Genomic DNA, 13,574 nt, shown 5'->3' with positions numbered 1-13,574 from the left:
AGATTAACATAAAAAACAAGATTGTTTCCCATTTCTTCCTGTCTCTACTTTGCTCAAGCTCTCTTTAAGCATTAGCACGTCTTAAGCTAATTTTTTTTATGGAATATTTACATTATATGGGCTGTTGGATGGCAACCGTCGACTTAATGAGTGGATGAGGAGTGTTTTATAGTCTTCTGCACTTAAATTCACAGCAAATTACAATCTAAAACAAGCTTTTACCCATCTGTCTTTACCACTCCTCGTAATAAAATAATAAAAGACACCACCGGCTGATGAACGGCGTCCAAATGCGCAATTACCAACCTTTTTTTGTCCTCATTTAAGATTCTTTGAAGTTACTGAATATTTCATTTTCATTTTAGGACTAAATGTAAAAAGAAAGAAGGGGAAAAAAAAAGATAATTCTGGTTTATTAAAATTTCTATTTTGTTGTGGCAGTTTTTTGTCAGACTGTAAATTTTATGGTAATTGTTCTCATCAAAATAATTGCCCACATCTGTGGAAACAAAAAAACAAAACGTTTAGAGGTTTAAGAACGGCAGTGACATCTTTTTTTTTTTTTTTTTTTTTTGGTAAAGGTGATGATAGCATTATTATTTCAGCTGCGCAGATGTTCCAAAAAATCCTGTAGGGACATTGTCGCCAAGCAGAATTGTCCACATTAATGAAAAAGAGCAGCTAGACGCGGCGCTTCCCGATGAAAAATAGTTTGACTGTGATTGAATCTGCCACTCCTTTGGCCGGACGCTGAATTTCACCGAGATCATTTAGCTTAACTGCCGGTAATGTCTCAAACGGCCGCGGACTAAAAATCGTAATGTGCTGGCGCCGTATTAGCTCGCGGGCCATTTAAAAGCTGCATATTGTACAAATTGCGCCAGCCTCCCGCTTCTCCGGGAAGATTATAAAATGTGAAATGAGTCCAAACCTTATTAAAACCTTAATTAAAAAACGGAGGTTGAAGAATCAGAGAAGTATCCTGAATGTGGGCACAACAGACGAAATGATGACATTATTGAGGGCGCTAAAAAGAATGAAAAGATCTTTTTCAGTTAATATTTGGACTTGTCAATGACAAGGTACTCTAATACGTATTTCTTGCATGACAGAATTTGTACAAGTTTTGAACAATAACAAGAGCTCCAACATGAAAGCACGCTCATCCCTAGTTAATTAGCTAAAAAAATCAGTGTAATGAAGCTTTGTCGAATGGAATTAGAAGCCCAACTATTGACAACCTTGAAGCTGCTTCATAGCACTTCTTAATATTTTATATCCATATGTTCAAGTGCAGTAAAAACTGCTCGAGGATGTTCAAACTGCAGAGATGTCGCCTCCAAACTAAGACACAGTGCAGGTGGGGGAACAGCCCGCGCTGTGGAGCGACTGTTTATCCTGACCGAAGCGATTTAAATGTGCAGCCGCTCATGTGGATATTGCGTCGAGTCAGGCAGCTGCAGAACAGCGTGAGGAAGCAGAAAAGGGGGGATATCTCGCCATCGGCTCCCCAACGCACGCCGGCCGAGGCGGGTTCACTCTCCGGGCGACAAAAGTGTCTTCTTAAGAAATAAAAAAAATAAAAAAGGCACAGCGGCCCAATCTGTCTGCGGAAATAATCAACACCCAAAGGAGTGCCGTGACTCAAAAACAACACTAAAAGGTTATCTGATTAGTAAAAATCGCTAATTACATAAATTATAGAGATAGTTGAATAATTTAGACGATATTTATGCAACATTTAATTATTCATCTTTTACTGGTCATTTAGAAAAATATTAAAAACATTAACCCAGTTTTCCCAGCATTTTAGCATCTTAGTTTGCATGTTCTGCATAATTATATGGAAGATGCATTAATGTTTTTAACAGTTTGCTGGCTGTTTAACGGCACCTTTCCTGGTGATAACGTTGGAAGCGACTGACTCTGTTGAGTGGAAAAAGGAGAGCCCGAATGTATTCTTAGTGAACCTTTGTGAGTTCAGAGCAGTCTTATTTTGGCAGGAGGCACCTCCGCAGCCTGACTGTACCCTGAACTCGCACCAGATTGGAGACGTCAGCGGTGTAAACACGGCTCATGCAGCACTGATCCCAACCTAGCAGCAGGTGGACAAAGCGTCTTCAGCGACTGGCTGACTAATGTCAGAAAAAAAAAGAGAAAAGAAATGTTTTCAAGCACACTCCGTGCCAGTTTGGGTGAGAGTTTTTAGAAAAAGGGCTGGGCATGATGCAGCTTTCTAGTAATGTGAGGATATACTAGAAAGTAGACAACCTCATTTCCAGTGTGCTGCTGGCATAAACCCATCACGTGCATCATAGCTGTGACTATATTTGCTTGGTGCATGTATCCCAAATATACTGAAAAGTCGCATCGGTAGATTTTTGGAAGACGCTCAGCTGTAGCTGCTAAAACTACAGCAAGTTTGATAACCAAATAATTCAGAGCAGGGCTGGGTATCAGCACAGGTTTCCTGAACTGATCCACAAAGTTCCAGTTATCCAATAAAGGTTCAAAAAAGGCAACTGGACTTGTAGAGTTTTTTGAGAAGACATTTCTTACGAGTATCTTCTTCAGTTCTAGGGGACTGGTGGGAAGTCTGAGGTTTAAATAGGAACTCCTTCTGAAAAAAACTTGCTTGTTATGCTAATAACTAGAAACTGGTGCAGCTAATTTCCATTAACAACTGGGTACTGGGTACAGTTCTAGGGGACTTCCCACCAGTCCCCTAGAACTGAAGAAGCTACTCGGATGAGTGGTGAAACGTCTTGTCAAAAAACTCTACAAGTCCAGTTGCCTTTTTTGAACCTTTGTTGGATATACCATGACCTGGATGACTGAGAACCTTCACAGACAAAGTCCCAGTTCTATATGATTCAATCCAGGTTTGAAACTTTCATAGATTTCTGGCATCCCCAAAGTATTTCACCTCCAGTCGGCACAGCCTGGCAAATCCAAAATGCCGCCACACATCAGATTTCAGCCCTGACGGACGTAGCTGAAGCTTCATGTCACGTTTTGGATCTCTCTTACAAGTGGACAAGACCAGTCTTACGAAGCTAGTCCCACAAGGTAGTGTCTCTCTTTTCTGTCTGTACCCGGCTGGCCTTGGGCAGATGGGTCCCTCCATATGAGCTTAAGGTTCTGCTCAAGGTTTCTTCCTGTTAAAAGGGAGTTTTTCCTCACCATCCTCGCCTTCAGGCTTCCTCTATAGGGGTTTTAGGAGGGGGTTTTGTAAAGCGTCTTGAGACGATTTGTATTGTTATTGACGCTATATAAATAAAATTGAATTGAACTGAATTGAACAAGACCGCAGAGAGGATGCAAGCAATAGCATGGATTTAAAAAAAAAAGAAAAAAATGTCTTTCTGTTTGGTTAAAATGCCTAGAGATAACTTTATTTTGAATAGTATTAACAGGAAATGCAGGATGTGACCTGTGCGCTCCACAATGACGTCTTTTAAGCCGATTGCCGCCGCTTTATTTCTTCTACGTGGGCAGAAGCACAAGTTTATTAAATACTCCGTCTGAGCGACATCCATTTCGACACAAGTTGAAGTCTTCGCGACGTTACCACACTCCTATTAAACGCCCACAGTGTTAGCAAGAAAGCGCGCGGCTGCGGCGCTTTGTGTACAAGCCTTTAAGACATTGATCCCGCTACTCTCGACTGCTCCTTTTCACATACTTCCAAACAAACAAAAAAAACCCGAATAAAAACTGACATTTGGCAAAATGAGACAACAATGGTGATGATAAAGCGAATAATGTCAGTGGGCGTATTACTGGTCTGCAAACAAAAGAGATTTACTAGACATGAGCATTGCAAGTTAGAACGTAGGGTAAGAGGTTTATTTATATAAGACCCATTTAAGAATTTACAGTAATACCTGTAGTCTGCAACGCAATCTACCAACAAGGGAGCACCAAGACTAAATTCATAATGTCAGTGTAATGGCTTAACACCTATTCTGTGAGCTGAAGAGCCTGAGAGCCCTCGCAGTATATTTGTGATATTTCTCCCACATTACATGCATCGTGTAAGTCTGATTCAATGTTGATATTAAAGGATATTGATTGATGCAGTTTAGCAGAAACTAACCGCACTGTGAATTCTCGTGCCCTGAACGCAACGCGCAGCAGAAAACAGAATCATTGCGACGTCCACTGGGTTTTCTGAGTTCATCTCTAGTTGCAGGGAGGCAGCAGCGAGAAACACTCAATACTGCATCACTGTATTCACTTGATTTTCTACTCTTTCTACTCTTTTCTTTTAGTACTTTTACTAAACTTGGCCTTCTCTTGAGGGTTTTCTTTGCTCTAGTTTCACTTCTTCCACTGTGAAACGAATATCTGGCAAAACCACAGTTTTGCAGGGGAGCCGCAGCGACGATGCTACAACTCATTCAGAGTAAAGGCTCATTTAAGGTGCTGCTGGACGTAGACGCCGTAACCTATGTACGTGGCCTACGCCGGTGCGAGCCATTTATACTTGTGCGCTCGTCAGTCTGGCTCGCTCTGTAAAAGCTCCAGCTAGTCGGCGCTGAGTCTTTTTTGCCAGTCGGGTTAATTTTTGTTTCTACTTCCTGCTTCACTTTCAATGGCGACTAAAATTTTCACAGAAATTTCACCAAAGTCAAGTCATACAAATGTTTGTATCTCTGAACCTCCTCAGTTAACCTTTCCTCTATGTGTTCCACCTTTATTGATCCAACACAATCAGAAATACTTAAGTGGAAACATGCTACAATATGCGTTCGAAGGCTATATTCAGGACATACAAGTGAAACGCAACGAACAACAAGGCATCCAAATAGAGGCAAAAGCATACCGGTCACAGTCAAAAAATGAACCACCGCATATCCTATTAATCGAGACGGAGGCTGGGACTGACAACATCAAGGAGCAACAATGTTCATGCAAAGCTGGGTACGTCTCTATTCACTTCTATAATTGTTATTACGAAGCAAACGGACTAACGTTACGCACGTATAATGTTGTATTTCTTCAGCGTGTGCTAGCGTATCAACAACTATGCAACTTAAGCTGTAACGGTGATGTTTCGGTTAGCTCCACAGGGTTTTGCGCGCACATCATTGGGCTTATCCATACCCTGGATATATACCGACAGTATAGCCTGCCGAGACCGAAAATATGAGACGCCTGCGTTAAAGTCAATGGAGCGCTGTGAAAAAGTGTCGGACCCCTGTGGGAGCTGTGATTGGTCAATCTACATTCTAGGGTGTGGCTTAGCCAAAGGTCAATTGCTTCACTTCTTGACTTTTATCACGCTTCAGGACAATCCAAGTGTTGACCAGAGTCAGAAATAACCACTATGACCTTAAAGTTTTTAAAATGGCACTTTAACTTTAGGTCTGTTCAGTTTTGGCCAGGGATATTTTCTTTCTTTTTCTACTGTTTTCATTGGAAACGCAATTAAAAGCATTTTTCCAGACATTAAAAGAGCTTGATTTTACAATATCCATGTCTGTGTCTATTATTGGATTCACTAAAATACATTTAAATAAAAAAAAAAAAATGTTGCTTTTTGGGGTAAATATTGTTATGCGATTAAAAAGTGATTAACTTAGACAGACTTTATTAGACTTAGAGATTTATTCATTAAAAAGCTTCTAATTAATAACTTTTTTTTTTTAATCGAGTCCCACCCCTAGTTATTTCAATGACGTGCCATTTGGAATTGCAGACTAACAGTAACATGGGTGGTTGTGGTCCAGTAGGTAAAGCAAGTTCAGTCCCTGGTATATGGACCACATGCTGCAGTGTCCTTCGACTTTTTTTTGTGTGACTTTGATGCACTTTGAGTACCAACAGGTAGAAAATCCCTTCATAAATACAAGAACCAGTAATTAGATACCAGTAACAGACCACACATCGAGATTCTCGGAGGTAAAAGTGCAAAAATAAAGTTCTGGTGTGACATATATATTACTGTAGTATAGTTTTATAATTAGGGTTTCTGATGTTTCTTTATGGTGACATTCAAATAAATTCTTTCAACAAGCTGACTCTGGAGAAAACAAACTCACTCTCTGAATTGATGCCACGTGACGGAGACTCTTTCTCCGGCTGCTGAGTCACGCCGGATGCTGTGTTTGACTAAACAGTCGAGTGTTGCGCCGAGTCGTTTATTACGTGGAGATGATTTAATTAAGACAAATGATTTAATCATCGTAAAATGACAGCGCAACCGACTGTTGAGAAAGTACATATTATTACATCTACTAATCAAAGAATGAATAATTAATATCGCTCCATACTGTAAATATCAGGCTGACGCTGAATTATACAAAACCATGATTACAGTCTCTTATAGCCTGATTTTATTTATGCATATTTAATCACCCTTGAGATGGCCTCAAGGAAAAAAAATGGGAAATTTCTCCTTCTTAGTTTCTCCTGTTAAAATAAATCATTGCGTATTTTAATATATTTAGCAAAACGATGTTGCTTACAATTGTGTACTGTGAGTAACAGTGCCATATAGATTTTATTGTGAAGCTTTTCATAGCAGCCTTGCGTCCATGATGAAGCCATGACTGTCCGGTGACTTCATCTGCCTCATATGGCTAAGGTTTCACCACTAGTTTGTTTTATCAGCAGCAAGACAGGCGTCTATTTACCGGGAAATGTCAAAGATAATTATTTGAAACAGGCCCTGCCATATTATCGTGTCCACGTTGTGACAGATTAATTAGAAAAAAGCACGGCTGAAACAGCCGGGCAATTCGCTTTGACGTGTCTGGAGGTCAGAGTTCAACCGTTTAGATTTTATAGCGCTCTCATCACATCAGATCACATCGCAGTAAAATCCCGTCAGAGTTCGGCCGATCCGCCTGGAGAGCAGGAGACGCAGGAGACGCAGGGCTAAAGCGAAGGCGGTGATTCAACAGGAAGGAGTTGTCATGGTTAATGTTATATGAATGCAAATGTCCAGCTTTAGCTTAAAGCAGCCCAGTGACATCCAGTCATATGTACTAATCCAAATTAAATCAGCGTTATTTTGCTGTGCGTATACACCAATCAGACATAACATTATGACCACCTTCCTAATATTGTTTAGGTCTCCCTTCTTGGCCTTTAGGTCCTATGGGTTGAGGGGAGGGGCCTCTGTAGATCATCCTACAGATACTTGATCAGTTTGGGATCTGGTGAATCTGGAGGCCAGGTCAACACCTTCAGTTGTTTCCTAAAGTGTTTTTGTGTGTGTGTCTGTGTCAGGCTGCATCCTGCTGGGGATGGCTGCTGCCATCAAGGAGTGTCATTGCTATGGGGTGGGGGTGCCTGGTCTGGTCTAGGTGGGTGCTACATGTCTAAGTAACACCCACACAAATGCCAGATCGGTGTATATGCACAGATACAAGGACGTTTTTCTCTCCATTTAACCCATAGCAGTGGGCAGAAGCACAATATACTCATTATATTTTATTGTTAATATTATTTCCATAAGGAGATATCTGGATATAAATGCGGAATGCTAAGTTTTCGTCAGGCGATAGTCGACGCGAATGCAAAGCAAACATTTTTCTGTTGCTGCAGCTTCACATTAAGATGATGCAACTGGCCAAATACAAGCTGACTTTTATTATTAAGTGATGCAGTATGGGAGCTTAGCATATCTACAAAACAACGGTCGCTTTTGTCATCGGGTCATTTTCATATAGTGCAGGCAGCAAAGAAACGAGGGCGAGCATCCACAGTGAGCTGTTAGACGAAGAGCTGCAGGCTCACATTTCTAACTCCTCGCATGATTAGAAACATTGCCTTGACCCGTCCTTTCTTTAAAAGGGTAATAGTTAGTTTGTTTTACTGAGCCCAGACTTCTGAAGAATTAAACCAGATTTTCTATTCCCATTACTACCATTAGTAACTACAGGTGGCCGCATATCAACCAGGACGGAAATTAGATTGAGAAATAATTAAATAATCATCACAGAATCCTGCTGGCTTTATCTTTTAAGAACAACATTTATCAACAAATACATTAAAATATACACTGACGCTTTAATTCTGTCCTCTTAGTGACACCAATTAGATGCAGCTGCCCACATGAAAGCTGTTTAATTGAGCTTTCTGTGCGTCTTTGGGAATTCAACCTCTCTGCATATTCCCCTTACATTTTCCATTATTATGAATAGTTTTCACGCTTTTTCTCTGGTTATAATACAGAGGCAGCAGTAAGATGTTGTAGTAAGAAGTTATGGATGGCATATTTTTGCAAATATTTGACCGTAACCAGCTTCACCTGTAAATTTTATTCCTCTATTTCACCACCTGAGAGCGTGAATACAATTCAGCCCTCGTCCGGTTATTACCTGAATAAATCCGAGCCAACGTGATCTATTTAATGAACGAGCTGCGTCCTCAGCTCACGGTGCAGCACATGTATTGACAAATGTAGATTGCAGTGCACTGGACTGGGGACTATTGACATTTCAATAGCAAAGACAGATCCTCGTGGCAGGGAAATTTCTTGGTGCAGTGAGAGATGACCTTGCTGAATACATATTCTGAGGAAACGCTGATAGAGCTTCAGTAGCTTGGGAAATTGAACCTGTGTTATAAAAGAAAAGCATACAAGATGACAAGTCAACACTGTATGCCTGTGATTGATTTAGCCATTAATCTGAGCTGTACTCTGTGTGCATGTGTGTGTGACTGCACACACATAAATGCATGTTTTTGTGTGTTTATAGAGGCGGCCTGTGCACACAGGGATAAGACTCGGTGTGTTTAACTGCTGCTTCGTCCCTCGGCCCACCCTCCTCCTCCTCTCACGTCTTCCATTTTATTGATTGGCATACAGACCAAACCCACAAGTCGAGAACTCGTGTCTGTAGCGGCAGGTCAGCCAAGGAAACAGTGTAACCAGCAAGAAATGTTTTACTTGCTTTCAAGTTTTTTAAAAAATATCAATTTTAGCACAAGTTTAGTCTAGTGCCATTTCCCAATAACAACTTTCAGCCAAAATGTCTTTAATTCATTAGTTACTGATATTTTTTTCTGTTACTGCAGTCGTCTTGTACAGCTGATTATTAGTATATTAGTGTAATATTGATTGAAAAAAGATCTGTATCCTTTAATTCTGTTGCTTTTAGAGGATTTTGCAGTTGTGTCTCTAGAGCTCAGTGTTAGACATTAAAGATGGCAAGCTCATTGAGCCACCGCCATCTTGGCAGTGCCTGACCTCACTTGAATCTAGGCTATTCCCAAAAAATATAGACCTAGAGCGTGACAGGAGCTGAGGCATTGAGGAGACACCTTGATAGACAGCTAACAACCTACAATGTGTCACCCACCTGTCACTCAAAACAGCCAAGCCCTAAATTATGGATAAGCCTTTATTTGAGCCTTTGTACAATTTAAAAGGTGAGTCCCCCTGTAAAATTATCACCAATGGTGAAATAACCAATAGAGACCAAAATCATTTTGTGCCAGGCTGTAAACATGTTTATTTCTGCCGTAAAATTGGACATTTTAACACATAGGTGTATGGGGATTGACTCACTTTTAGAGCAAGTCTCAAGTGGCCATTTGAGGAACTGCAGAGTCACCAGATCGCAGCCCTGTGGAACGCCGCCAATGGGCAGAGAGTGATTAACGGACTTTGTTGAGTGTTTGTGTGCCCAAACTGACCCAACTTAAAGAAATGTATCAGTGATTAATCTGTCTATTACATTATTTACCAACTGATTAATATTTAAGCCAACATATGTTTTCCAACCAAAGCTCTAAAACCTGCTTTTTAAAAAAAAAAATAGGATCTGCAATGAGCATGCCAACCAGTGTGAAGACTTCTGTTAGCCCGACATGTCTCTGACACAGTTTGATTTGCTTTTTCTCTGATTTGCCACCCATCTTTGGTTTGTAAACCTATTTTAATTCATTACACTGAAGGACATGTCGAACTGAGCCCTTAAAGAACGGCCTCAGCGACACATCCCTGAAGCAAATACAGACCATAGAAATATATCTATTTTTTTCTTTTTGGTTCTGGGATCTGTGCTCTGTATCTTTTTTCTATTACACTGTATGTCAGTTTGATTTATTGTTAACTTGGAAAACACTTGGCACTCAAGGAGAGCTTACTTACTCCGAAGTGAAAATAAATAAAGAGTAATCAAAAGTAGTTTTCTATTTATTTAGGCCGAACGAGGCCATCTGGAACATTTATCGTGTTCTTTAATTGACTCATAATTAACCGTAAGTGTATAATTTCACGAATGAAATGTTAAAGTGACTTTGCAGACTAACAACTTTGCAGATTAACCACTATAAACATTAGTGTCTGCATGCCCGGGCTAAAAATGGCAATCCAAATTTCCAAGTTTTCTAAAGACGCATTTCAAACATATTGTTAAAACCTTTAAAGGGGTGTGCTGGCAGTACTTTTCCCCCGCTCTGAAGCACTGCAATCATTGGCAAATAGTTCAAAAGGGTAAACGAGCCAGATTTGGCAGCTTACACACTAATTTGGCACACCCACTCCTTTCGGTCCACGCAATGGAATGCAACAGAAGCACAGATCTGAGATGAACCTGTGAAGACAGCTTACTAGAACGTCCTCATTTGAGTGTGTCAGATATTTCTTTAATTGCGACGGTTTTAGAAGACAGTGCGGAGATGAAACGACGCGGTCAAAGTGCTCCGCGGCGGAGGATAAAGCGAGTGCACTGATCTGAAGTCAAAGGCGACAATTATGATCACCACTGGCAGCTCACGTGACTTTCCGATTCTGATTTGCAGGTGATCGGCCGCAGAGGGCGACGCTGCTCGGCGGAGACCGAGAACAGGCCTGTGAGGGGACTGGGCTCCGTCCTATCAGCCCCAAGGGAGGATCGCTTGCTCTTCAATTCTAATTCATGTACATATAAATAACTGCCACTGGCACTGCTAATTGGATTAAAAGGCTTGTAGAGGAGAGGCAGGGGAGAGGGGGAGTGGAGGCATTTAGAGAGGCGACATGATTTAATTTACAGCGTACATTTTTGTTTTTTCTTTTTCGAAAATTGCCATATTTTGCACTAAATCTCAGTCATTGCTGCAGAGGAACTAATATGTTACATAAATACTGAGTGACAAAGCAAGTCCTGGACATTGAAACATCAACGAAAGCTCAATGACAGAAAGATAAAGCCTCTCTGGCCAGTTTTCCTGCCCGAATTGATATGAACTGCCCATACTACGAGTACCAGATTATTTGGGGCCCTGTGAAAAAAACTTTTGAGAAACGGGCCCTCAGATAGCTACTTACCCTTTGGCATATTTTTCTACAACAACCATAAATCCACCTATGATGCCTATGACATCCCAGGCGACAAATGTGCGGTTTTGAAGCTCAGTGTGGTGGCTAAGGCCGTCGCCATCTTGGCAGTGCTCGACTCCGCTCAACAGTTGGCTAGCTTAAAATTGTTGAAAGAGTTGGAGCGTGAGTGGAGCTTGGTAGTGACGCCGAGGATGTGTGAGGGCGGCACCCTTTAAGAAGGCCAAGCTCTAAATTATACCCGCGTTTAAGCCCCACGATATTAGCCTGGCAATATTAGGAAGACCCAATCAAGCCTGCCAGTCTGGTAATGAGCAATTTGGGTTTTATTGTGGGGTGTTTTTCTAAAAATAATGGGATAGTCCTCTAAGCTACCAGAACCATTTAGTTGTTAACAAATCCCAATCCACTGTGCTCAGATGGCGTGTATTACTACACAGTTGTTACTCTTCTGTCCGTCACTGCATAAAGTCCAAATGATGAATTGTGACACGCTTTAACCTGCAAAAATTTTTTTTCATAAATTTGTCACTGATGGAGAAATTAGCTAAAATAGAGCAAAATTGGATTTTGTACTTGGCTGTAAACGAGTTTTGTTTCTGGAGCCTCACGGTGGCTATTCTGGGGAACTGCAGTTTTGGAACTTCACTTTGAGCATATGTTAATAATTAAGGTGGAAGATGGTATGAAATTAAAAGAGACCCAGACTGTGAGTCCACATACGACACATACAGTGAAGAACATATGGTTGCATATCGGTTGTTAGATCTACCACAGGCTACAAAGGATAGACCCATCAAACATGGACTCTCAAACGGCATATGACATCTCTTACAACGGATCTTCCAAAAGGGAACTCCTGCCTGGATTTGTTGTGATTTTTCTTTCTCCAGGAACTGTGTCATGTTTCACAAAGTGTGCTGACACTTACAGTCATCAACGGTCAGCTACTTCCTGTATTAAGATGATGTCAGTGATTCTTCTTCTCATGTACAAAATGGTTGACAGGCAAGTTACAAAGACTGGAAAATCTGACAGAGGAACAGGAAACACAAACTGAAGGCTTCCATTCAAAGTTTTGTCACTTTGTGAAAAACGTTTAGTTTGTGATTGAAACTCCTCAGCTCATTTAGTTCTGTTTCAACACTATGTGGTTCACGGCGGTGTGCACTAGGATGCTACAGCTAGCGCTATTCACAACACTGGTAAGCAAATGAAGATGCATCAGTCAGCAGAAGTGACAGCAGCATGAGATTTGGAAGAAATGATCTGTGGAGATTGCCGGAGAGAGGCAGAGAGAAATCTAAATGGGAGAGAGAGACTGCGGGTAGGTCACACACGGTACACAAACACTAGGCGCTGATGAGAGACAAAAAAGTTGGAGGATGTGGTCAAGAGAAGGAGAGGAGACGAAGGGGAAGGCTTACCTGGTTCCTGTGCAGCTCCTGTGTCAGAGGAGGAGGAGGAGGAGGAGGGTAGGGGGGAACGGTAGAAGTGAGGAGAGAGAAAAAAAAAAACAGAAAGGGAGGTTAGCATCCAAAGCCCCATTTGAAGTTGATTGCCCCCATTTGCCATGGCATAGAGGTGCATGCTAGAAAAGCCCAGGAAAAATCAGGTGAGAATGCAAAAAGAAGAAATGTTATTCTTCTCTTCAAGAATAACATCCATAAAGAAATCAGCTGATGTGAGAAACAGCCAAGCTCTAATTCAAAAGGCTTGTCTGATTGGCTTCAAATAGGCTTTGATCCAAAATGCTGTAAATCGTAAGGACTGAGGAGAGTTCAGTTCCTTCATGCCACATATCACGTAGAACAACACGTGAACTCAGGCCCTTTTCACACATTGTTTGGCACATGGAAACATGAACAGAGTCAGATCGGTATAACAATGAATTTACAGAGACATTAAACCAAAGGCAACAGTGTGGGGTTGCCTGGCAACCAGCAGAAGCTCCAGGAAAGTCCTCGCTCCAAAACCGAGAAACTGGTCCAACACGCAAACCCATGTATAAACACATTTCTTAACATTTGTGTTGAATAACTGAACTAGTTTTAAAATCCAGTTCTTATGCTAAGCTATGCTAAACTATGCTATGCTATGCTAAGTTAAGCTAAGCTAAGCTATGCTAAGCTAAGCTAATAGGCTAATGGCTTCAAATTTTTAATGGTCGGAGAGGAGCCATATGAAATAATGTCCCCCTGAATCAGTTTCCTCTCAAGAGATGCACAGAAAACCTTATTCGGCTGATATTTTCAATTTCTTGATTCCACTATGTTTAACCATCTTCATGACA

General features: G+C 41.1%; 1 protein-coding gene across 3 annotated transcripts in view; it reads right to left on the bottom strand.

Annotated features, from left to right (window-relative positions):
- Positions 1 to 13,574, bottom strand: part of cadm1a (cell adhesion molecule 1a) — a 390,389-nt gene that overhangs the window by 114,063 nt on the left and 262,752 nt on the right. For 2 of the 3 annotated variants that reach the window (XM_084565221.1, XM_084565223.1), the window contains exon 2: positions 12,709 to 12,726. The exons of the other annotated variant lie outside the window; for it this stretch is intronic. In XM_084565221.1, the coding sequence (XP_084421347.1) occupies positions 12,709 to 12,726 (18 nt within the window). The remainder of the gene's footprint in view (positions 1 to 12,708; positions 12,727 to 13,574) is intronic. 3 annotated transcript variants of the gene reach the window in all.

This window comes from Chelon labrosus (assembly GCF_963514085.1).
Source record: "Chelon labrosus genome assembly, chromosome: 17".
NCBI lineage: Eukaryota > Metazoa > Chordata > Actinopteri > Mugiliformes > Mugilidae > Chelon > Chelon labrosus.
Note: the sequence above shows the minus strand (reverse complement) of the source record. Positions and strands in the feature narration are given on the sequence as shown.